Below are 27,503 nucleotides of genomic sequence, written 5' to 3'. Positions count from 1 at the left end.
CATCTTGAATTGTAATCCTCACATGTTAGGGAGAAACCTGGTATGAGGTAATTGGATTATGGGGGCAGTTTCCCCCATGCTATTCGCATGATAGTGAGTTCTCACTAAATCTGATGCATTAAAAGTGTTTGGCAGTTCCCCCACCCCAATCCCCTTCTGTTGCCATGTAAGACATGCCTTGCTTGCCCATTGCCTTCCAACATGATTACAAGTTTCCCGAGGCCTCCATAGCCATGTATGAGGAGGGACTAATACAGAAAATTGGCAATGAGGTAGTGAGGCACTGCTATAAAGAGACCTGAGAATGTGGAAGTGACTTTGGGACTGGGTAACCAGCAGAGGTTGGAAGAGTTTGGAGGGCTCTGAAGAAAACAGGAAGATGAGGGAAAGTCTGGAACTTCCTAGAGACTTGTTGAATGGCTTGGACCAAAATGCTGATAGTGATATGGACAATGAGGTCCAGGCTGAGGTGGTCTCACATGTGGATGAGGAACTTATTGGGAACTGGAGCAAAGGCCACTCTTGCTATGCTTAGCAAAGAGACTGGCAGCATTTTGCTTCTGCCCTGGCAATCTGTGAAACTTTCAACTTGAGAGAGATGATTTAGGGTATCTGGCAAGGAAGAAACTTCTAAGCAACAATGCATTCAAGAGTTGACCTTGCTGTTTCTAAAACTGTATGCATATATGCATGAACAAAGAGATTATCTAAAACTGGAATTTATATTTAAAAGGGAAGCAGAGCATAAAAGTTTGGAAAATGTGCAGCATGACCACGTGGTAGAAAAGAAAAACCCATTTCCTGGGGAGAAATTCAAGCCAGCTGCAGAAATTTGCCTAAGTAACAAGGAGCTGAATGTTAACAGCCAAGACAACGAGGAAAATGTCTCCAGGGCATGTCACAGACCTTCAGAGTAGCCCCTCCCATCACAGGCCCAGAGGCCTCGGAGGAATAAATGGTTTCTTGGGTCAGGCCCAGGGCCCCGCTAGTCTGTGCTGCCTCAGGATGTGGTGCCCTGTGTCCCAGCCACTCCAGCTCCAGCCATGGCTAAAAGGGGCCAAGGTACAGCTTGGGCCATGGCTTCAGAGGATGCAAGCCCCAAGCCTTGGCAGGTTCCATGTGGTGTTGGGCCTGTGGGTGTGCAGGCGACAAGAGCCGAGGTTTGGGAGCCTCTGCCTAGATTTCAGAGGATGTATGGAAACACCTGGATGTCTAGGCAGAAATTTGCTGTAGGGGCAGCACCCTCATGGAGAACCTCTGCTGTGGCAGTGTGGAAGGGAAATGTGGGGTTGGAGCCTCCACACAGAGTCCCCACTGGGGCACTGCCTAGCAGAGTTTTGAGAAGAGAACCACCATCCTCCAGACTCCAGAATGGTAGATCCACTGACAGCTTGCACCGTGCACCTGGAAAAGCTGTAAACACTCAAGGCTAGCCCGTGATAGGAGCCGGTGGTGGGCTTACCCTGCAAAGCCACATGGGCGGAGCTGCCCCAGGCCGTGGGAGCTCATCTCTTGTATCAGCATACCCTGGATGTGGGACATCTGGTCAAAGGAGATCATTTTGGAACTTTAAAGTTTAATGACTGCCCTGTTGGATTTTGGACTTGCATGGGGCCTGAAGCCCCTTTGTTTTGGCCAATTTCTCCCATTTGTAACAGGTCTATTTGCCCAATGCCTGTACCTCCATTGTATCTAGGAAGTAACTAACTTGCTTTTGATTTTACAGGCTCATAGACGGAAGGGACTTGCCTTGTCTCATATGAGACTGTGGACTTGGACTTTTGAGTTAATCCTGGAATGAGTTAAGACTTTGGGGGACTCTTAGAAGGGCATGATTATGTTTTGAATTGTGAGGACATTAGGTTTGAGAGGGGCCGAGGCAGAATGATATGGTTTGGCTGTGTCCCCACCTAAATCTCATCTTGAACTGTAGTTCCCATAATCCCCATGTGTCATGGGAGGGACCCAGTGGGAGGTAACTGAATCACGGGGATGGTTACCTTCATGCTGTTCTTGTGATAGTGAGTTCTCAGGAGATCTGATCATTTTATAAGGGGCTTTTCCTCCCTGCTTCACTCTGCACTTCTCCTTGCTGCTGCCATGTGAAGAAGGACATGTTTGCTTCCCCTTCAGTCATGATTGTAAGTTTCCTGAGGCCTCCCCAGCCATGCTGAACTGTGAGTCAATTAAACCTCTTTCCTTTATAAATTACCTAGTCTTGGGTATGTCTTTATTATCAGCAGCATGAGAGTGGACTAATACAATATGTCTAAATGTGGGAGCTTAAATAAATTAAGATTTGTTTTATTGATTTTACTGCATAAAATCTTATTTTATGAAAATAAAAAATGTTCAAAATACATTTGCTAAGTTAAAAAAAGGCTATATCTATTATGATATGTAGTATGAGTGTGAGTGTGTATATATATTTGTATTTATATACGTATGTTGTGTATATATGTATATATGCCAGTATATGGCTAACAAAATCTTCTGAAGTCAGTGTAATAGGGTCGTTATGAGAAACTATAAGAAAGACCAAACTTTGATATAAGCTTATAGTATAGGAATAGAGTTTGAAGGGGGAATCAGGTAAAGAAAGGGACCTTGTTTGTTTAGTTCCTTAATTCTGTGTGTGCATATACCTAAGTATACACACATACATATGAATATAAACTGAATCATATAAGCTCAAGAATCTAGATTTCTGAGTGACTAAACAGTTTTTAAATGTTATATAAATAATTACATATTTTATGACACTAATGCAATCATGAAGCTGAAGCAATTGGGCATAAAAAGGAATGAGAAATTTCTAGCTTGGTTGATTTTTCTTCTTTATTTCAGGTAGAACATGGCTTTTTCATTGAATTGTTACCAGGATAACTTTTCTAATGCATATTTAAAAGGTAATTTTCATGGTATTTTAAAGAGAAAAACCTATAGTACATAGTACATAGCTACTCATTATCATTCATAGAAGGAAATGATGAAGCCACAACAATCAACAGCCTCTAAGGCCCACCTGTACATCCTATCCTATAGCATTTACCTCTGTAACATGACTTATAAATGCCCCTTACACCCCATGAATCCCGTTTCTCAATGAAGACTGCAATGTTACCAAGATCGAAGTTTGCGACTTCAAATGCTCTTTAAAATCAAACGCAATAAAGAAAGTCCAGACACTTTTTCTTTCAGTGAGAAAGACTAACTCCTACTTCACTCTCACCTCAATTGCATAACTCAAGAGAGCAAGAGGCAACTTCTCTTGGACTCTTCAAATAAACTCTCTTTAGGGATCAGGCCACGCACAAGAAAATAGCTCAGCAGGAATTTAAAAGAAAAAAAAGAGAGAGAGTGAGAAAGTAGGGATAAAAGCAGGAAAGAACCTGAGCAAAACATTACCAGAACCATAATATAACACATGCACTGTCAAACTTTAGTTATTTGAATAGACTCAGGGACAAGGAGTCAATTTAGAAAGTAGGGATCTGGCTGGGGTGGTTTTAAGAAAAAGAATACACATGTGTGTTGGATGAATGGACACATGACCCAGTTTTGGACAAATGAAGCTAAGAATGGTTTATAATTTATGTGAGTCTGCTTCCAGCTAGTCTGAGAGGCAATCTGAAACTGTGTTATCAATTAGGGGCCCATTGATGAATTATATACAGTCGGAAAGAGCCTAAGGCTGGACATCTTACAGATGTAAATATCAGACATGTGATAACCTACAAAGTACATTAATTCTGCTCTGAAAAGGGGCATGAGCTGTACAGGAGGAAAAGGGGGAACTCTGAGGTCACCTTTCACCATATCCCACTCCTCTCATATTACAAATAACTGCTCAAGTATGTGGACTTTGGGATGTAGCCACTGCCTAGTAGAATATTGCAAAACTTCAAATGCAAGCAAGTCGGTTCTTAAATACCTGAATATTGCCAAAATCTGCTTGTAAATCTAGCTGTGTCAACTGTGCTGAGAACAACTCTTGTAGTAGGTTATACTTGAGACATGCTCATAGAAATATAAAAATTCAAGATCTGGTCTTTATATTCTACTTACCTCTGTCCTCTCCACACTCTTCTTCCCCACCCTCTGAATTTTCAAACTATCTGAACTCTCTTCCTTAACAAATAAACACTGAAATACATCAGCATTTTTTGGGGATTATTTGTGCACTGAGTTTCAGTCTAAACCTCAGTAACAGGAGGTAATCTTAGTGCCACTAACAGGTCTTTAATGCTTATTCCCTGGTCCTCACTCTCAGCTGATGATCTTCCTTTCTAATTCTCTGAAAAAACAGAATCACTAAGAAGGGAGTGTCCCCAAGTTCATACCCATCATCATATGAGCATCTCCATCCATGTACTCTTCCTTTCCTCTTCTTGCTATGAATAAACTCTCTGTGCTTCTAGGTCCTCTACTGGTGATGCAGTATCTCTTACCTAATCAAGGAAAAAGCTCTAGCAATCTTCTCCCTTTGCTCTTGTGTCAATCTCTACTGGATTATTCCCTTTGGCACATAAACTGAGTATAATTTCTCTCAATTAAAAAATATCTTCTTGATCTCATCTGGCTTTCCAACTTTCCTTTGAGCAAATCTCAGGAGTTCAAGTCCTTATTTCCTCTGACTCCTCTCCTCCATTCTCCAGAGCTTGCACCCTCTAGGATCAGCCTATGCTACTATTCTACCAAACAACCCTTGACAAGCTCACCCATAGCCTCTACACTGCTAAATCATATGGCCAGTTTTCTAGACCCTCAGCATACAGGAACTAGGTGACAAAGTTGATCTCTCTTTCTTGCAACACTTTCTTCACTTGGCTTCAGGGAGACAGCCCTCTTGGTCCTCTTTCTACCCGCCTGACTGCCCTTCTCAGCTCCCTTTCCAGCTTCCTCTTCATCTCAGTGTCACCTCAGCAGTAAAGCACCCCAAGACTCAGTCCCTGGAGCCCTTCTCTTTTCTACCCACAGTCACTTGCTATGTGATCTAAATGAGCCTCATGATTTTAGTACTACCTATACACAATGAGTCTCTAGCCTTGGCTATTCCCTAGACTGCAGACTTGTATATCCAACTGCTTATGAGGCCCTTCTACTTAGATATCCAATGAGCATCTCAAACGTAACTTTTAACAACCTGCCTCTCACACAAACCTGCTCTTCTCCCAGCATTCCCCATCACAATAAATGACAACTCTGTCCTTCTCCTTGTAAGGCCAAGGATCTTAGAAGTCTTTCTGGACTCCTCTCTTACTCTCACATACCCGGTCCCCTACCCTGCCCACCATCCAATGGACCAGCAAATCCTACTGATTCTACATTCAAAACATATTCAGAATTCAACTGCTTCTCACCACCTCCACTGTCACTGCACTATTAATGCTATCATCATCTGCTACCTGGATTTTGGAGTAACTTCCTAAGTTGTCTTCCCCTACTTCTACCTTTGCCTTGTCCAGTCTAGTCTTGGCTCAGTAAACCTTTTAACCTAAGTCAAATCATGTCACTTCTCTATGTAACACCCCCAACACATGATGGATTTCTATTTCATTCAGAGCAAAAGCTAAAGTCCTTATAATGGCCAGTAAAATAAGCCTCTTGGGGACCTGGCCCCCGACTGCCTCTCTGGCCTAATCTACTCCCAGCTCTTTCACACCACCACAGTTACAGTGGCCTTCTTGCAGTTTCCAAGCACACCAAACAGTCACTCAATTCAAGGTCTTTGCCCCAGATATGCTGCCCCCAGATAAACTCATAGTCTACAATCCCACTTACTCAGATCTCACCCACAAACCCTTAGATGAAATAGTAAGTCGTCTGCCCCTCCCCACGACAGCCAACCATATTCCCTATGTCTCATCTCTGCTTTACTTTTCCTTGATAGCATTCATCATCTTCTAACATATCACTTGTTTCTATGTCTCCTGGCCCCTGGCCTCCAGATTATAAGCTCTGTGTGTCTGTGTGTGTCTGTGTGTGTGTGTGTGTGTGTGTGTGTGTGTGTGTGTTTTACAGCTCCTGACCTAGAACAAAGGAGTACTTACTCTGCTGAAGGCATTTAATAAATATTTGTCAAATGACTTCTAGTTGTACTTATTCCTTCCACTTAATAGGTAGGAGACCATTCTTCCAGGTTATGGCCATATACTAGAGAGGCCATTCCCCAGATTCCCCTGTGTAAACTCTCCCAATGGCCTTCTAACTCATTCAGAGCAAAAGCTAAAGTCCATAACCTGGAAGAATGGCCTGAGTATTCACTAAGAAAAAGTAACACTACTTCTAACAATGAAGCTAGATCTCAACAATGTGCTCATTATCAGAAACAACACAATAAATAGACATAAAATAAGGCAATGAGGATGAGGCCCTGGCTGCCACGGCCTCCAGATCCTCCAAGATCTGACCCACTGATGTGGGTGGTCTTGGCAGGGGACCATCATTCTGGACCCCAAGTGAGCACACCCCACCCTCAGTCTGCCCAAGCCTGCCCTTTCCTACTGTCCCAGTCACACAGCTAGGAGGTTAATGGAGCTTCTAGAATCTCAACACCAGACTTAGGGTCTATTATCAGAAATATGTTAAGGAAGGTACTGTCTACTAGAAAGCAGTGAAAATGCATTTGAAAGTAGTCCATAATTCCTTCTTGTTTTATTTTTCCCTGATTATAAAAACAGCAAATGCTAAATTTAAGATTAAGAAAATTAATAAGTAAAAATATCCCACTATTTCATCACTAAAAAATAACTATTAACATTTATGTGTGATCCATCTAGATCTTATATAAACACACACTAATATTTAAAACTTAATTATTGTATAAATGTACACTAATTCTTAAATCTCGCTAGGCACGGTGGCTCATTCCTGTAATCCCAGCACTGTAAGAGGCCGAGGTAGGTGGACCACCTGAGTTTAGGAGTTCGAGACCAGCCTGGCCAACATGGTGAAACCCTGTCTCTACTAAAAATACAAAAATTAGCCGGTTGGTGGTGGGTGCCTGTAATCCCAGCTACTTGGGAGACTGAGGCAGGAGAATCGCCTGAACCCAGAAGGCAGAGGTTGCAGTGAGCCAAGATTGCACCACTGCACTCCAGCCTGGGTGACAGAGCAAGATTGAAAAAAAAAAAAAAAAAAAAAAAAAAAAAAAAGCAAGATTGCACCGAGGTGGGTGGACCACAAGGTTAGGAGTTCGAGACCAGCCTGTCCAACATGGTGAAACCCCATCTCCACAAAAAATACAAAAATTAGCTGGGTGTGGTGGTGGGCACCTATAATCCCACTACTTGGGAGGCTGAGGCAAGAGAATTGCTTGAACCTGGGAGGCAGGGGTTGCAGTGAGCCGTGATCGTGCCACTCCACTCCAGTCTGGGTGACTATCTCAAAGAAAAAAAAAACAACCCATGAGTTACCATGACTTGTAAAAAATTTAACTATATACAGTGTTGGATTACATTAAGTATTTTTGGAACACTTACATCTGATCCTACTCAAAGATCGCTATTTCAACCTCAAGTCTTCAGACCAAGCAACATCTCTCGTGTACCTGGGAATGTTTTAGGGAAAAAACTGAATTTGGGAACTTGGAGACTCTAGTTCCAGCTTTGCACCCTGTGCCAGTTGTGGAATCCTCCCCGTTAATTTACCTGCTCATTCCATGCCCTCTTTTGTTATTTTTGTAATGAAAACCATGCTCATTTAGCTTCCTTTCTAGTAGTAAACCTCACTTGCTGCAGAGGGTTCCAGATGATCTGACCAATGAAAAACGATATGCCTAGCAGATTTAGGTTGGATCATTTATCTAGCAGCTATAGTTTCATTATGCCTAAGAAACATGCAACTTACAGCTTGTTCTTTTCAGACCTAATAGATTACATGATTTGTGTATACAATTCCCAAAGATTACAATTTCTGCCCCAAACTGAGACCTACTGGGGCCCTAAAAGTAAATATTCTGGTCCTCTGCCTTTCTCTTCAGCTTTATATGTCTACATGAGACCTGGAATTTGGGAAGTATGGTTCTTCATGTTTAAGGATGCTTTGTCTTTCCAGCAATAAGGAAAGTCTTAGGAGGTTCCTGTGCTTTAGATTTTTTTCTTGGTAAAATCTGAGGATTGGAGATGGCATTATTTCTCAAGTTCCTTCCAGCTCTTAAACGGTGAAGTCTCTAGGTTCTGAGATGTATCAATCAACAAGAGTACATAAGACAAAAAGAAAGAGAAATATGGAGTGAAACTCTAAGGCAAAAAAGTGGAGATATCAGGTCACTTTGGAGCTAACCAGTAGTTATATAAATATGAGTACCCAGTAGTTATTAACACCGCCTTCAGCTGAGTTCCAATGAGAACAGGAAGAAAGTTCAACCTTGGTATATAGTATCATGGCCCTAAGTTTATTAATAGAAAAGCTCTCACAGCATTCCTCCAGAAAAATTCCAAAACAGCTTAAAAATTGTAACTAGGGAATGCAAAGGAAATCCAATACCTCCTATTGCAAAGATAGCTGGGTCTCTAAAATAACCTTTAAAATAACAGACGTAAAATTCATGATAAATGAGTTAATAGATTGAAGAGCATAGAAAGGTATTTGGCATGTACAATATATAGCTATCTAGTAGAAGCTTAAGATATTGGCCGGGCATGGTGGCTCATGCCTGTAATCCCAGCACTTTGGGAGGTCGAGGCCGGCAGATCATGAGGTCAGGAGATTGAGACCAACCTGGCTAACACAGTGAAAACCCGTCTCTACTAAAAACACAAAAAATTAACCGGGCATGGTGGCGGGTGCCTGTAGTCCCAGCTACTCGGAGAGGCTGAGGCAGGAGAATGGCGTGAACCCAGGAGGCGGAGCTTGCAGTGAGCCGAGATCGTGCCACTGCACTCTAGCCTGGGCGACAGAGTGAGACTCTGTTTCAAAAAAAAAAAAAAAAAAAGAAAAAGAAAAAAAAAGATCTAAGCTTGATTTTTTTTTTTCCTTCCTCCCTCTCTTGAGGGTTAACTTTCCAGCAAGAAATATCTAATCTTAAGTATGTAATACTTCTCTTCAAAAATTAAAAAAAAAAAAAAATTGAAGCAATATATTTATTCAACTTGAATGTGGTAGAATACAGTTCATCTTTATAAAGTCAATGGATTACTGACCTGAATTTAAGTCTCGTCCTGGATTGAAGGCCCGGCTATTAACAGTAGTAGAAAGTCGATCACAACTAATTGTTCTAGACACATTGGTATTAAAGTTCCCATCGAATCTGAAACAATAGGAGAGAATTAGCAATACTTATTCAGTCCAGAAAAACCAACCAACAAAAATAATGGTTTACATTGTGTACAATATAGGTCAGCCCATAAACAGTACAACTGTGATTTAGATTTAAATATTCAAAAAAATAATTTCAGAACTCTGTGTGTGGTGGGGGGAACACCTGCATCTATAAAGTTTTAGAAATCAAATTCAATTCAAAGACAAAAACAACCATTCTTCAAATCAACTTTTCTCCAATGAACTTAAGTCAGTACTACTGGTAAAATCATACAGAAAATAGATGACAAAATTCAAAATAGAGATACAAAAAAAAAAAATCAGATGGGAGCTCTGATGTTACATGTAAAACAGAATTCTTTAAATTATCCTATTTGAAAACCAATGACCAAGTACAAAAATAGACAGTAGTGAAGGTTGAATGGGTGTGGAGTAGGAATGGTCTAGATGTGAAACCCTGCTCTGTCACTATTAGAAAGATTATTCAATTTTTCTGGGTCTCAGTTTTCTTATCTGAAAAAGATAGTAAAACTTATTTTCCAAAGCCATAAAAAAATTAAAAATAATGCATGGAAGTTCCTCTCATAGTACATGACACATAGCTTGTACCTGCTAGGCTGTCATGCAAATAAGGCAAAAGTCTTTTGATTTCCAGTGGTAGTGTAATGCTAGTACTAGAGCTAGAACAATGCTGTTATTCTAGCTAGTAGCTTATCAATAAATATTAGTGGAATCAATGATCCATTGCTACAGCAACCAACAATCTGAAAGAATATAATAGGAAAACATACCAGCTTATTTACATATAGTCATAAAGAGTATTTTTAAGTGAATTTCATCCAGGAGTAACAAAAGCAAAGGATCTTGAACTTCCAAGTAAACTATTTAGGATTTCAGACCCTGAGAGGACTCTTAAAGTTTCTAAGAGATCCTCACATAAATGCAACTTGAAATAAGGTTTTTAAAAATTTGTGTTAAAATGTAAACTTCAGGAACCAATAATGCAACTCCATGAACCCAAATAGAGAAGCTATAAAGCAAGGAGAAACATTCCTAAAAAGCAACATCCATTTGACCACTGGCATGAACTTTAATTATCTGTTGATCACATCTCCTAACACATAAGAACACATAAGAACACATGGAACTGATTGTACAAGCAAGGGGACTAGGTTTTCACATGGTATGTTGGTTTCAACAGCAAAAGCTAAAAACAGTCTTGCTTTATTTCATATCATCTCAAAGAAGGAGATAGCTGGATTTTACTGTTAGTCCAGGCTCTAACCTAGTGCAGAGTTACACCGACAATGTCAACTGTGCCTCAAAGGACACAGTTGCTTCACCAACGTGGCTGCCCTTCCTTGGACCTGCTCCAGTTTGTCTAGACGAGAAGGCTGCTGCCTCAGAAGCCACAGATGGAGGGAAAAGAAGAGATTAATACAGCAGCTGCTGCTGTGTCCATGCTGGCAAGGCACTATCACTATAACCTCACTTCTCTCTATGCTATAGCTAGCCACACTAAGTCTATTCCCTCCCTGATGTTTTTATAAAAAGATAGATAATAGTTTAGGCTTTGTGGGCCATAAAGACTGTTGCAACTGCTCTTCCATTGTAGTGTGAAAGCAGCTACTGAAAATACATAAAAGATTGAGTATGGCTGTGTTCCAATAAAACTTAATTTTCAAAAACAGGTGGTATTCCAGAACTGTTTCACCACTGTTGGTCTAGACCAGGGCAATCCAAGAGAAGTCTCTGGGATGATGAAAATGTATTATTTTTGCACTGTCCAACATGTTAGACACATGTGGCTACTGAGCATTTGAAATGTGGCTAGCATAACAGAGACACTAAATTTTCTATTTTATTTCGTCTTAGTTTGTAAATAGTCACTGAAGAGTGGCTACCATGTTGGACAATGGAAGGCTAGAAGGTTCTCCTGATTACTTGTCTAGTAATCCTTCAGGTCTCTGTTCACGTTTCCCTTCTTCAGAAAGGCCTATCCTGATTGTGATGACTTCCCAAGTCTATGTCAACTGCCTCCATATTCTGTCAAGGCATGTGCCATAATTTTAAATTTACCGTTCTATTCATGCTTTTTATAGATCAGATTCCATAAACAGACAAGAGTGCCATGAAGGGAAGCATCATGTCTTGTTGATTTTGTTCACCACTGCATACATCGCTTAGCATTGTTCTGATCATTAAGTAGGTGCTCATATTAACTGGTCTTTTATGACCATCCACACCATCCAGGGTGCCTAGTCCTGTTCTGGGCTCCCCTGAAGGCTCCAAGAAATCTTAGCAAGTGAGAACCATGACTCAGTTGAATGGTTCCAATACTAAAAGTCTAGCTACTTCAGAACCACCTGAGATGCATGTTAGAATGCAGATTCCTGGGATCCACCGTTAAGAGAGTCTGATTTCGTGAGTCTGGGGTAAGGCCAAGGAATCTGATTTTCACAGGCTCTGAAGGAATGAGAAGTATCCTCCAATCCTGCTATGCAGATTCTTTTAGAAATAAAGCAAAGTAATGGCTTTCTGCATGAGCACAGGTACTTCCCTGTAGGTCTCAAAGAGACTGAAGACACAGGATCTTCTGATTGGATTTAGATCAAGAGAATAAGGTAGTTCTGAGGTATGTCTGCAGCTGACATCTGGACTTTGCTGTCCAAGTTATGAACCCTTTCTCCTACCCATTTCACAGTTGAGAAAAATGACATCAAAGATCACATAGCAAGTCAGGGACCTAAGACAGACTTGAACCCATCACTCAACTCCTTTCCAGAGACAAACCACATACAATTCTACATAAGTGATACATAAAGAAGAACTTGCAACTCAAGAGCGTTACGGACAAATCTTCCCAGGAAATGTGTAAACCTGGAGAGAGCCTTTGTCTATCTGAATGAAGTCTCCACAGACAGCACGTCGCTTTCAGCATCACCCTTGAGAGAGCTGAAATCCAATGCTGAGGATACATAGATTTTTCTGGACCTTTGTGAAATGCAGGCTGGCTCATGGGACCAGGGACATCAGGGAACTATTATTATAGGTTGTTTTACTTCCTTTGCTGAAAAGATAATCTCTAAGAGCATTAAAGAAAACATTTTTATAACAATAAAAATGACAATGACTCATTAACAAAAGTAGGTGCTTAACATTTCTCCATCATAAAATAGTTTCACGATGGGTACTTGTCAACAATAATCTACTCGACCTTCTCTTCCCACCATCTCCTATCCTACACTTCTAACCAAACTGGCCCCTCCCTATGTGCTCTTCTGTTCGACCCCAATTGTGATGCTCTCCAGTGCCCACTCCACCCTTTCTTCAAAGGCCAGCTCAACCTTCTTCCTCTTTCAAATTTCTCCCTAGTACTGGCCCATGATGGTCCTTCCTCCTCCAAGCTGCCTAATGCCATTCTGCTTCTTAACTATATGCCTGTGTCTTCTTCCTATTTTTCTTATTTTGTAATCAAACAACATAATATCACAGTCCTATCTATTAGATATAGATTTTTTTTTAAGATTCTGCTTATACCAACAAAACACTAATCAATTGTCTTAGTCCATTTGGACTATAAACTAGGTGGTTCGTGAACAACAGAAATTCATTTCTCACAAGTCTGGAGGCTGGGAAGTCCATGATTAAGGTACTGGCAGATTTAGTGTCTGGCGAGGGGCCACTTTCTGGTTCATAGATGTGGCCTTTTAACTGTGTCCTCAGTGACAGGGGTAAGGCAGCTCTCTGAGACCTCTTTTGTAAGGGCACTAATGCCATTCATAGGGGCTCTGCCTTCATGATCTAATCATTTCCCAAAGGCAATGATATTAATATATAATATTGATATTAATGATATTAATATATGTAATCATATTCCTCCTAATATGATCACATTGGTGATTAGTTTCCAACATATAAATTTGGGATGGAGAAGGCAAATATTCAGACCATTGCATCAATAAAATTTAAAAATAAGATTTATTATAAATAATGAACAAATTATCTTATTCATTTTGCCTTCCCCCTATACCAAATAAATGTGTGTTACTTGGGGGTGAAATGCCAAAAGATGTTTATTATGAAACCCCTATTTGGCTAAACCCTATCCATGTAGCTCTTGAATTCTCAATTCTCTCTAAAACCTTTTACGCACTTGAGAAATTTTAGCTTCCCCCAGTGGGATTGTAGGTTACTGGAGGATTTATATTTCTCTCTCACGTCTAGCACAGTTGCTGGAAGGTGGGGCATTCCATAAATTCTTACTGGTTGACTGAGTAACGAGAAAGGGCAGAGAGTTAAGTCACCAGAAAGCTCTGGGCATTTTATTTCATAATATTCATTGAACATCTACTGTATTTCATGAGTCTCAACTGCAGTGAGTTCTCTCACATGTGCTGAATTTCAGCCGTGCAGCATTCACTCGCCAGTCAAGTTAGCATGAAAAGCCCAGAAATCAACCTCGTTCTGCTGCTTTTCTCACTACCACTGATGTGCCGGTCAGATAAAGAAGGAGGTGTCAATAGGGGCTTAAGATATACAGGGCTGGTGGACTGGCTAGGCTAGCAGGAGTAACTACTGGAAGCAAAAGTGAAGAGTGCTTATCTTTCTACCCTTCACTAACACTCCAACGCCTGCTGCTTTTTCTGGACTCTGGACTCCACATGCAGGGGTAAAACATGCTCAGCCATCCTTGTTACTTTAGCTACCTCTGGTCCCCAGAGGAAGAGTCACCTTGCCAAAGACAGGAATGCATTTTATGCCCATATGCCTTTGAGAAAAGTGACTTATAAAAAGAAACATGCTATTCGCCCTGATTTGGAGAATGTGAGAAATATAAAGCTCATACTTAGGACACTTTATAAAAACATGTCACTTATTCTTAGGGGTGACTTAGAAGATTTTTCATTAAGAAGTACATTAGCTGCCAGTCACATTTATATAATTCCGGGTTTATGGAAAGGCCAAGAAGTGGTAAAATCATAGATTTTCATACAAAATGAATGGGCAATTCAACTTAAGAGGTTTGGTTTGCTTCATTCCTCATGCCTGTGCTTTTAAAAAGTTAGTAATGACAATAGAAAAATCTGATCTAAATCTCCTTTAGACCCCAACTCTATAACTGCATTCTATACTCATTTTCATAAGATAAAACCAGTGTCTGAAATTTAGTTTCAAGAGAAATAACTCCATCTCTCCAACCCCTGTAAGTTTAAAAAAAAAAAAAACTTCCTTCTGGATTTACTTTCATGAACAACTGATCGAAACTGCATCCCGAGGGAGAAAACAGAACTGTGACTCCCACTTTGATCTCTTCCCCATGGAGAAATTCACTCCCTGCCTGGCTTGCAAGATGTTCATTTGATTGACGTTTGCTCTGATGTGCAAACTGCTTTGAACTTCAGACATTTAATTCCCATCAGGCTGCAGTCATTTTTATTCTCCTTCAACAGGATTTACAAGCAGGAGATCAGCAAATGTAGAAGATAAAATAAATTTGCAGAAGCTTTGAATCTTACATCAAAACAGTGTTCAAGTGAGTTCCAATTGGATTTCATTCAGCCTCGATTCACAGTATAAATCAACTTTTCAGTGGAGTCCCAGTTTAGAAAGAAAGAGATATAAAGACCCCGCCCCCCCTCCAGCACCGCCCCCACTCACACACCAGTTGGGGTTTACTTCCTTTCTTGGTCTTTGTTTAAATTTCCTAGGGAAGGTGATTTGCCAGGCAAATCACTCAGAAACCTGGGTTTTTCTCAATATTTCCAGAGAAGTCTGCCTCATTTATCACATAGCATATAAAAATCACACCCACAGTGTCGGTTCCAAGGGCAGTGATGAAATGTGGAATTGTTCATGGATGAATTTTTAAGGTAATGATTAAAAAGCAAATCCCTGTGGAAACTGATCATCAAGTCCACACACAAAGCCAATGTAATGATAGCTAATAGGGTAGCGAATATTCTTTACTTGTTTGCTTGTTTTTAATCACTGCTAAAAGGCTGAAATAAGTGTAAAAGATTAAAAAAAATCATTTCTTCTGAAAGCAAAACTTGGTATCAGATCAGAAGTGGGTATGGAAGAAATGCTGAGAGGCTTCTGATGGGAGGTCACAACACAAGCAGGCCTTTGCTGCCAGTGCCACTGAATAACCAAGCTTTGTTTTTAGAACAGCACACGTTTTTCTGGAAAACAAAGGTGGCAAAAACCCTTCACCAGTAACTGCAGGAGCTGCTAAAGGAAGGTTCTGGACACTGAGAAACACTCAGGCCTACTAAGCCCCCGGGCCCTAGTAACAGCCTAACAGGGTCTGGTTTACTGTGATGTGACACAGAGACATATCTCTTCACCTCTATTCAACCAGGTTCCCGCTCATTCTTTCTGGGAAGCATTTGCTCTCCAAATATTTGAGCAACACCAGTTGAAAAGAATTAAACAAGAACCTCCTTATCGTCCACTTAACCACCCATGAGAATAAAGTTAAACAAAGAAAGAGCTAAGATAAAAATCAAACATCTGCACTGGCAAATATTTAAACTCTGTTTGAAGGGTAGAGGAAAGGGGCAAGAGCAGGACCACTCCAAAAAGGAACTATCACATTTATAAAGTAAATAATACTCAAACCCCCCTTGACTGAGTTTACTTATTCAAACACCTAAATAGCTGGGCCAACCAAAAAGCTGTCAAATAACATGTAATCACATTCCAAGAAATAGTTTTTCCTTCCGTCTCTGCAGAGATTGGAGTGATAAGTCACATTCTTTCTTTCTTATCAGTAATAAGGATTAAACCTTCAGGGTTCAGCAACTCAGCCAGATTGGAAACAAGGGCTGGTTTCAAATGCCCTTGGAAGGTAAGGCTTTCAGAGCAATAAAGTGTCTCCCTCTCTAGTAAGTCTAAGTATCACACAGACCAACCATATTTCTTTTTCACCATTTCCCTTCCACAACAGATTATGGAGAGAAGGCCCTGCTGTGACCTTGTGTCTCACTTCCATATTCAAACAGATGGTATTATCATTCAATTCACTTTCTCATAAAAGCTTGGAAAATTACACAGGTGACATCTAGGGTGAATTGGAAGTGGGCGCACAACCACATTAAACATTTATCCTTATCTTCCTCATCACCAGGTTGGACTGGGGGCACATGAAGAAAGACGGGTATCTGGAAAAATCAAAGAGAGAACAGGCTGGGGAGAGCAGCTTGGTGGGGTCTGCAGGCTGCCTCTGTGCCGTTCCATAGCAACCCTGTCTGTCCTGCCACTTGACCTCTAACAGGGACTTGACACACTTTACAGTTATTTATTTATATACCCTTCTCCCTTGCTTGGTAGACACAAAAGGAGAGGTCTTTTCTTATGTTTCTTTATACCCAGGGCCTAGCTCAGAGTCTCCTTGTGAAGAGCAAAAGTTTAGTCAATGTCTGCCGGATAAATACACACAGAAAGCCCAAGAGGCTGAGATTTCCCAGGACTAGAGACCAGAGACTGTAAATTGGGTGTGTTCTCTCCCCTCACACACACTAAGTATTTAGTACACAGCAGACAACTGTGAGTGGTATGACACAGACACAAAAGTGAGGCACTAACAACTAAGAGTTAGCAGATGACCTTGGAGATTAACTGGTTCCATCTACCAGCACACATGCACGAAGGAGGGCAAAGTCCTGTCCACACATCTCCCTGTTCTGTTAAAGAAACAGAAAAATATAAGATGCAGAATACTTATGGCTGATTCTACAAAAGGAATACTATCCCAATATTAACAAGTTAATAAAGCTAGAGTGTAAAGACAGATATCTACATCATCGTACCAGATAAGTCAAGTCCCTAGAAAGAGATTATAGATAGATTTTTAAATCTGGGCCTTCTTTGAAATTGCTTTGGTATTTTTCACAATAAAAACGCACAAAAAGGTTTCTGCTTTTCAGCTAAGACAGGTTCTATTTCTTAAAGCTGGTATAGTCTGCTAGGCAGTTTTCTACAGAGATCAGATTTTAAAAAGAAAGAAAAATCACAAAACCATCTCTATTTAAAATCCATAAAAGGCAGCTGGTGAAATTCAATAGCGTAAGCAGTGAGGCAGGTTTCCCATTCTTCCTTCAACGAAGGTCACACTTTTTGAAAAACGCAGGAAGCTAGATTCTCAGTAGATCCAAATGCAGGCGCTTTCTGCTATAAGGGTACTCATCAAGACTCCTAAAGATAAAGACATCTATCTAATGCACACACACAAGCACACACAGGGAAATGACACAAATTGCTGCAGGTCAGCCAATTTAGAAACTTCGGAGGGTCATCTAGTAACCTCAGGTATAATTCTAAGAAGGAATACATAGTTTAAGCATTTCACTTGGCAGATGAGCCATTCTAATTTTACTACTGGTCAGAGTACCATTAAAAGAAAACAGCATTTGGAATCAGAAAACCTAAATTCCAAACCTGGCTCTCCACTAAGTCCTGCCATAACCTTTGTTTGTTTGTTTTTTTTTTTTTAAGACGAAGTTTTGCTCATGTTGCCCAGGCTGGAGTACAATGGCACGATCTCAGCTCACTGCAACCTCTGCCTCCCGGGTTCAAGTGATTCTCTTACTTCAGCCTCCCAAGTAGCTGGGATTACAGGTGCCCACCATCACGTGCAGCTAATTTTTGTATTTTTTGTAGAGATGGGGTTTCACCATGTTGGACAGGCTGGTCTCGAACTCCTAACCTCAGATGATCCACACACCTCGGCCTCCCAAAGTGCTGGGATTACCCTGCCATAAACTTTCTAAGCCTATTTCCTAATCTGTAAAAGTGGGGATGAGGGAGGTGGGCAGAGACAGCTTCTGCCCCACCAGGTTGTTCAGAGGAACATATGAAGAATGTAATGTAAGTAACATACTGTTTAAAGAGGAACAGGCCTAAAAAAGTATTTCACTGAGGTATAAACATATGTAACTAAGTTTTCGTAAATACAAAGCTTTCTGTAATATCTTTGTTAAATTCGAGCTCAACTCCAGGCCTCTGGTACCAATATCCAGAAAGACTATCTGTAACATTTAGTCAGCCTGCAGGTAATAATAATTTTTAAAGGCATTGGAAATGGAAGTGTGAGATAAGGCAGTGAAAATGACTTGAAAGACTAAGACTTGCCATACAACACTTCATGGGCATAAACACAAAACATATCTTCATGAAGAAATAATATGACTTGCAATAAATTTAAACTCAGTTGTTCAGGACCAAGCTTGTCACATTATTTGACCTTGTGACACAGAGATAACAAAGGAACAAAAGTTATAAGCACCTAAGTCACAATATTTTATTTCTCATAAAAACAGTAATAATAAGAAATAAGATGTATATAAGGTTAAACATTTTATGTCATATTTTCCATGTGCACTACCTTAAAATTGGGTTAGAAAAAAATTGGAGTTGCCAACTTATGAGTCAGCTGTTATGTCTTGAAACATCATTCTATACAAAACTATACATTAACACAACATTAAAAGTAGACATCTCAAATTTCCCTTTCACCTGAACTGCCATGCACATGACATAGTTATGGGCGTAAAAATATTTGTGGGATGAAAATAAACTTGTGGGATGAAAATAATATGGTGCTGCAGGTTAATCTCAGCTGCTCGGCAAACATCTCCCAAGAATGATCTACGTGCAACTCCAAATCAGCATGTTTATACTGGATCCATCATTTTCCTCCTAAAAGTCTTCTTTTGCTACTATTTTCACCCTTTAGTTAATAGATTCCCATCTCCTAAAATGCTCAATTTAAAATTTGGAGCTGTCATTTCTAATCTTCCTCCTTACCAAACTCTCCAAGAAAACCTAGTTGCCAGATTCCACATATTGTACATCCCTATTTTGACACTGTATATAATACACCAGCCCCTGGACGTCTTTGCTTTTGTACCTTTGTCCCTTAAGGTGTCATTACTTTGTCTGTGATTATCTAACTGGCCCAACTTGACAAGCAACTTGCCTTTCTACTGTAATTTGTTCTTCATTTGCCAACTAATTAATTTGCCCAAGACCTGACCACAGCCGTTCCTTGCTTTAAAACTACTGCTTACCGAGAGAAATTTGTGTAGCTGACCTAGTGTTTCAAGCCCATCATGGTGTTTCTCTTATCCATTGTGCCAGCTGGGTCTTCCACCTCCCCATCCTCAATTGCTGTATGGACACTTGCTGTTTTCTGGTCTGAAGCATTCTTCCCCTAGATATATCTGTGGAAGTTCCACTCTTCAAGGCCTTGACTACCACTTTTTCACCAAGCTTGAGCATTCGGAGGCCTTTGTTCATAATCTCTTCCTCCTCTAAAAGTCTTTGGATTTCTTTTATGACATTTGCCACAGACTGCCTTAGCTTACTCTACATGTGTCCTATGAGCTCTTGAAGGTACATACTGTGTTATTCATCTTTGTGCATCAGACAGTACCTAGTACAATGTCTTATACATTAACTGCCTTGAAGATAGTACAGACAAGTTGAGTTGAAAATAATACACATGTATGTAGGCATTTGGGAATGCATATTTTTTAAATTCATCATGCATATAACAAAATTATTAAGCATAACTGATAACTGAGATAACTAAATCAATATCAAACATGTTTCACATCAGAGCTTGTAATAACACTGTTCAGATTAAAACAATGACTATTATGAATAGGCAAAAAAGTATTTAATAATATTGTTCAATTTCTGCCCAGAAGGGAAGTAGCTTGTTAATTCTGACAGCATCATAGTGACTGAGACTCAAACACTAAAGACAAAGTCAGTTTTGCTACTACAAACTAACTCCTTTGGCAAATATTTATCGAAGACCTATTTAAGCAAGGTATTGAATACAGTTGTATCTGACAGGGTCCCTGAACTAAAGTAACTAAGAAAGATGAGAGAGTACATAAAGAACAAATATGCCTTAGCACCTGGTACCATCACTCTCAGTTACCCAAAATCAACTTTGGCCACCTATGATTCCTCCCTCTTCCAAAACTCAAGAAGTAGGAGCCAACATCCAAGTCCAGGCCTCCTCTTGCTCTTTGCTTACATAAATGAAATCAGGTAGTCTTCTAGTTGTTACATGATCAAGAAGTGAAATTCCCTTAAAGTTCAGGTCTCATCATTTTACTCTCTTTCTCAAGAATCATAAATTAATTCCCTCATTCAAGCAACCAATATTTATTGAGTGTCTACTATGTGTTAGACTGTAGATATAGAAGCAAGAGAAAGATAGACATTGTTCTTCACTTCACTTATGGAGCCTAAACCCTACTGAACAAAGTTTAAATTCTCTAGCTAGCATTTGAGGATGCTTACGATCTAATATTGATCCAACTTCTTAGCTGCCTCTTCCATCATTTGCTCCATATACAAGTCCCTCTTCAGTGCTCCTGGTCATTTCTCGGCATGGGGTTTCTTCATATTGAGCTTCCTCTCCTGGGAAGCTCTTCCTCCATATCTCCATATATTCAAATCCTCTTCCTGCTTAAATACCCAGCTGAAATGTTTCTTCCATAAACCATTCCACAAGTCTTTATTTTTTCAAATGAATGGATGAATGAGTGATTTAACCTCTGTAAGTCTTGCTGCATATCATATTTTATCCCTCCATAAGTTCACTCTCAAAAAGATAGAAACAAACTCTCTCATGGAATCCAGAATTTATTAATTTGAGCAGTAGGAAAAGTTGCCTATAATGGCAAATGGCTCCAGTTTAAAAACAAACAAACAAACAACAAACAAACAACCTTCTAAGGAGTTTGAGGAAAATTACATCAGTCTTCGAAGTTGGAAGAGTCTCTGAAATATAGTTCAAACTGCTCATTTTACAGTTGAGGAAACTGAGGACCAAAGATGTCAAGTGAACGTCCCAAGATTACATGGCAAAGTGGCAGAGTGGAGGCTCATCCACTCTTTGTACTACATGACTCGAGTATAATTTACATCACAACTGAACTTACTGCTTATGATACTTCTTTTGCACCACAGTAGCTGCAAATAAAATAAAAAGACCTGCCTCTTCTTAGAAATGATAGAAGCTCATGCTTGAGTTCAGTTTAAAAACAAATAATTAAAAAATAAAACAAAACAAAACCAAACCCTTGACTTGAAGCCAAGTCCCTTAAGAATAGAAATTGTATCTTTTAAATCTACTATAAATCCCTAAGGAGCTAAGTACAGGAATCTGAACATGATGGGTGAGCATGTTAATCATCAAAATTAAAAACAACTCTCTGAGTAAGTTACCTCTGGCTCATATGATGTCAATAATACTTAAAGAACTTGAAATCCTATTATAGAAATGTATACAACATCTAAATCATGCCCCAAAATACACAACCAATTTACAGGGAAAAAAGAATTACTCAAATGCTGAGATTCCTTTCCAGGCAGCTCAGTTACATGAGCATTCACTTTTTTTTTTTTTTTTGAGACAGAGTCTTGCTCTGTCGCCCAGGCTGGAGTGCAGTGGCACGGATCTCAGCTCACTGCAAGCTCCGCCTCCCGGGTTCACGCCATCCTCCTGCCTCAGCCTCCCAAGTAGCTGGGACTACAGGCACCCGCCACCACGCCTGGCTAATTTTTTGTTTGTTTGTTTTTAGTAGAGATGGGTTTTCACCGTGTTAGCCAGGATGGTCTCGATCTCCTGACCTCGTGATCCGCCCGCCTCGGCCTCCCAAAGTGCTGGGATTACAGGCTTGAGCCACTGCACCCAGCTGAGCATTAACTTTTTTAAGAGAAGCTGTGTAGGAGAATACGGTAGAAAGTTCTGTAAGCGAGAGTTTAGTCTTCTCCAGTCTAAATCCGAAGGTTAACAAAAACTTAATTTTAATGATAGGTTTAGCAGTACACTTTTCTATCCTTTCTAAAGATAAAAGGGGTAAAAGGGCAGGAGGGATAACTTTATATCAACTTGGCTGGGCTATGTTACCGAGATAGGTTTGGCTAAACACTATTTTAGATGTTTCTGTGAAGAAAATGCTTTAGATGAGATTAACATTTAAATAATAGGTTATGAGTAAAGTCGATTATTCTCCATAACATCAGTGGGCCTCATCAACTGAAGGACTTAGTAGAACAATGACAGACGTTCTGTAAGCAAAAAGAAATTTCCCTAGCAAACTGCCTTTGAACTCCAACTACAACTCTCCTTTGAGTCTCCAGCTTGCCAGCCTACCATGTATTTTGGACTTGTACCTCCACAATCCTAATTCCTAACAACAAATATTCATCTCTCTGTATGTACACACACACACACACACACACACACACACACACACACGCATGCACGCACACACACCCTATTGGTTCTACTTCTTTGGAGAACCCTAACACAGGGTTATAACGGTGCTATTCATGAGAATTATTATAATCAGGAGCCTGTGTTCTTGTATCAAAACCTATGCTAGTTGCTTTGTCTGCAGCACAATACCCTCAAGAGGTTGAATAAGATGGATTCCTGAAATCATACAATTCAAGTGGGTGCCAGCTGGAAATGCACTAAATTTGTGTTCTTAGAAGATGAGACGAGTCCTATCTGCCTTCCACAGTGGCTATATCAATCTCAGTGGATGCCCCAATGCAAAGAGCTCCCTGTAAAATAGCAGGAATCCAATTTGACAATGGTTCCAAGAGTTTCTTCATTTTTGGAATCAGTGAAGCTTTTTAAGTTTCCCCTGAGAGAATTATCTATTCAGCGGAAGTCTTCCAGCTCCAGGTGGCTGGCTTCAAATAACCTTGGAAACAAGTTGCTTACTTACTGTAGCTCCATCAGAGCATCAATTTGCTCATCAAGCCAGACATAGATGCCTTAATGCCAGTTCTCACCACGATTAGCCAATTAACATGCATTAACTAAATGAGGATAACAGCACTGAACCCCACTTGGAGATACAAAAAAGAATAAAAATCTAAATTCATCTTTCCAGTATTTCCTCCCTAGCTTATGCTCCCCTTTGCCCTCTTCTTTTTAAATAAAGACACCAAAAATTAAAAAACTAAGAATACCAACAGGTAGTAACATCTATAGAAGAAATTGGGGAAAGAAATAGATAAATCAATTAAGCGATGTGGACAATAAAATTATTGATCTGGGCCCAGCATGGTGGCTCATGCCTGTAATCCCAGCACTTTGGGAGGCTGAGGCAGGTGGATCATTTGAGTCCAGGAGTTCAAGACCAGCTTGGTCAACACAGTGAAACCTCGTCTCTACAAAAATACAAAAATTAGCTGGGCATGGTGGTGCACCTGTAATCCCAGCTACTCAGCAGGCTGAGGCATGAGATCATGCCACTGCACTCCAGCCTGGACAACAGAGCGAGACTCTGTCTTAAGAAAAAAAAAAAGTATTGATTTGTTTATATAAAAGCCAAGGATCAGTAGGGCCTGCTGAATAAACAATAGCTTTAGAAACACACATCAGAACTTCATCTCTGTGGCAAGCTGGGTTTCAGGGATAGCTATTCTTAGTGTTATGCCTAAAGGAGTTATATTCTTTAAAACTTGAGAGAATGAGAATGGACATTTTTAAGTTGGCATGGCAGGGAATACACATGGATAAGACATTTTTCTTAAGTCAAATCTATTAACATTGTATGGTCTTGTAAGGTCAGGAATTGCAAATTCACATGCTAAGGTTGGCCAAACAGGTGATATAAATCAGGAAAATAGGTTGGGTATAACACATCAGGTCAGGAACTCATCCCCTGTCTTGAAAGGGAAGCTGCTCTTCATGAAAGCAGACTGTTACCAAGTAGCAGTGTGGATCCAGTATTGCCAAATCTTCTGATTTTTCAAGACAGGACAGATATTTGGATTTTTAAACTGCTAATCTTTCAAAGTTTAAATGTTGGCAACAGATTTTAAAATTTACAAATTTAAAAACCTTTAAAACACCTGAGGGCCGAAAAAATATACCTGCAGGTCAGATATAGTCCATGGGTGTAATTATGCATTTGTTCACTCCTTGTGGGAGAGCCCAGGATCTCCTGTGTCCCTAGCACCTCACCTAAAGGAACACAAAGGGAGCTGCGAATTAAATTATATAAATAAATGAGCCCACTCTCAAAACTATGTTGTTTTAAGAGATACCGTTGAAAATGAGTTTGTTTTTTATTAAACTTAGCCTATTTTTTTCCATATTGAAGAATGCAAATTCTTTAGATCATTCCTTCAACAACAAACATTGACAGAGTACCTAATCACTATGCAGCGCCTTGTGCAGAATAATTAACTTCTAAGGCTCTTGTGCAAGAATTTTAAGAGTTGACTGTTCTGAGAAGGAAACTATCAAACCCATCTGAAAAATTAATTTTCTGCCACTTTGCAGGTTCTCTCTGTTGTCATCATACTATAGTCTAATGCTCTGTAACACAGCTCTTTAAAGCTCCTCTCTCTTCAGAACTAGGCATTTTATTTTTAAAAGTATGTACTATTAAGCACTAGTGAAGAAAACCAAATATGGATTATAAATCATTAAAAATGAAAAGTTAGGCCTGAGACAAAAAGTAAAAATTAGCCATTAGTTACAATTACTTATAAAAACATTGTCTAGTTCTAACTAATCTTTAATATATTTGGAGAAGAAGCAAGGTCAATAGGCCACAGGCACTTAAAATGTTAGTAACAAACAGCCATCATACCATTGGGTCAGTGCTGAGTTTAAAAAAAATGTTCATAAGGCCCAGATGACTTAAGAATGAAGAAGATTCAGAACTAAGCCTGGAGGTCTCTTATCTGAGGTCCAACTGCTTCTATTTATTATAAAGGCAGTATTAATACATACACATATGGCAAGATACAGTCCATAGGCATAAACAGTTTTAAAGAGTTTGCTTCATAGAACTACAATATCTTACAGTTTGGAAGGACTTTAGCAATAATCTTGAGTCCATTTTTCATGAACTCCAGTCACTACTACATCTCTATCCCTTTCAAACATTTGGTCACATTCACTTAATGTTTTCATTTAAAATAATTCAATTTTATTTAGCTACATTTATATTAAAAAGAAACTTTGTTATTGCCAGTAGAGAAAAAAAAACTGTTGGCATAGTGAATATTGAAATAAATACATAATCAAATTTTAAAAAATGTCTAAGCATAACCTAAAAACATCTCCTCTATAAAAACCATGTGAGGTGGGTACTCTCATTATCCTCATCTCACTGATGAGGAAACCTCTGAGGCTCAGCATAAGTGACTTCCAAAGGTCCACATATGAGTTCATGAGATTCAAAACCAAATCTCCCTAGTATTAAAAAAAACTTTTTAATCACATCCTTAAACTGCTTCAAAAGACTAGAAGATCTTCCTTTCCTCACCTAACTCCAACATGAAGTTGTTGAGATTCAAAATAGAGACATTTTTGGAAGGACTGGAATATAGGAAAGTGTCAGCTGGGCGCAGTCGCTCAAGCATGGCTCAAGCCTGTAATTCCAGCACTTTGGGAGGCCAAGGTGGGTGGATCACCTGAGGTCAGAAGCTGGTCAACACGGTGAAACCCCATCTCTACTAAAAATACAAAAATTAGCTGGGTGTGATGGCACGCCCCTGTAGTCCCAGCTTCTTGGGAGACTGAGGCACGAGAAGCGCTTGAGCCTGGGAGGTGGAGGCTGAAGTGAGCCGAGATGGTGCCATCACACTCCAGCCTGGGCGACAGAGTGAGACTCTATCTCCAAAAAAACAAAAAGGAAGGCGTGAACTGAAAATGTGTTCAGCAGGCACCCCGGCCATTAGAATATGCAGATAAAGCACTTTCTGAGGGGCTGGAACAAAGGTGGTTAGCTGAGAATTTGTACCCTTGTTCACTGCAACAACATACTACTAACTCTTTCCATTTTTAAATCTTCATTAAAAAACTGAGGAGTTCCTGTAATTTTACAAAGTGCTTGTGTTCAGCCAAAGTCTAGAAAAGTATCAGCTCAGGATTCACTCCCAAAATTCCTTCACACATTTCACTGGAAAGTGGGCTCCATTCAAAGCCAAGTAGACACAGTATAATTGAAGGGAGTCCTCATAGGCCACTTCCTGTTGCAAAAGATCTCTCTGTTGTCAGATATCTTTAAAATTTGTTGAAGGAGGTTCCTTGTATTGCTTATCTGTACATTCTCTGATTGTTCAGCTTTACGTTCAGAACTGCCTTGGTTTTCCAATATCCACCGCAAGCAGTTCTTGGCTCTGTCAACTACTCCTAGTCAGGAGAGAATACTGCATCTTCAGCATTCAGTGCAGAGGTCCCACCTCTGAAGGAGCAACATTCTCTCCTACTAATCTGCTTACTCGGTGTGTATTTTTCTAGGGGTACAGTTAAGGTCTCATGGATGTTCAACTAAACTAAATGAGAAGTTCCTAAAGGACAGAAACTACATTTTATGCTTGATTGGATTAACAAAAAGGTTGACCACTGGGTTTTACCAAATTAGATGGCCTCTGTCCCAGACCTGAACCCTTATCTCAACATATTCAAAATGGAAATCACTGTCTTTACTCCCAAACTTAATGCACACATGTGAGTTCTTGGCTTTTTGGCCAACATCAAGTGTAATGTATGCATGTGTGTATGTATGTCTGACCATTCTCACAAGTCAGTTTCAACAGCATGGCTGCATCTTACCATCTCATATATATGGATGTGATACAATTTTCCTAACTAATCCTCTATTGCTAGAAATTTAGGGTATTTATAATTTTCTCTATTCTAAATGGTACTACAATATTTTTCTTTACATGTTTATATTATATATATTGTTGTGATATTCCTCCTAATGGCCAAATCAAGTAAGAGGCATATTTCTGAAGTTCATAAAATCATTTCCAATACAACCTATCTGGTATAGTTCTCTGCTTTGAGGAACCACAATACCTCTCTGCTATGTCACATTTTGCCCTATTAATTATGCTCAACACTTGCCACTCCACACCCAGTAACTTATACATTTCTAGAGAGTAGACACCCTCTTACTCGTTCCTGTATCAATTTAAATCAATTCAGATTCCAACAAATAGTATAAAAATTAAATACAGTGGCCAGGTGCTAGGGGTAAAAAAAGATGAGGTGTTAATTCCTGCCCAGAACAGAAGGGGAGGCCAACTCACAACAAGGTCTGATACATTAAGTTCTACACTATATAGAGATGTATGGAAATTACTATGGGAATAAAGATGAGAGAGCAATAAATTCTTCCAGGGACAAAAGGGAATAAGGAGAGGAAGCTATGAAGAAAGGGCAATTG

The 27,503-nt window shown here is 39.8% G+C and overlaps 1 protein-coding gene across 2 annotated transcripts in view; it reads right to left on the bottom strand.

Moving 5' to 3' along the window:
* Window positions 1-27,503, bottom strand: part of CACHD1 (cache domain containing 1) — a 227,587-nt gene that overhangs the window by 86,209 nt on the left and 113,875 nt on the right. For both annotated transcript variants that reach the window (XM_012506444.2, XM_030812951.1), the window contains exon 4: window positions 9,147-9,253. In XM_012506444.2, the coding sequence (XP_012361898.2) occupies window positions 9,147-9,253 (107 nt within the window). The remainder of the gene's footprint in view (window positions 1-9,146; window positions 9,254-27,503) is intronic.

The sequence above is a fragment of the Nomascus leucogenys genome, chromosome 5, assembly GCF_006542625.1.
Source record: "Nomascus leucogenys isolate Asia chromosome 5, Asia_NLE_v1, whole genome shotgun sequence".
Taxonomy (NCBI): domain Eukaryota; kingdom Metazoa; phylum Chordata; class Mammalia; order Primates; family Hylobatidae; genus Nomascus; species Nomascus leucogenys.
This window is presented reverse-complemented; position numbering and strand designations above follow the sequence as displayed.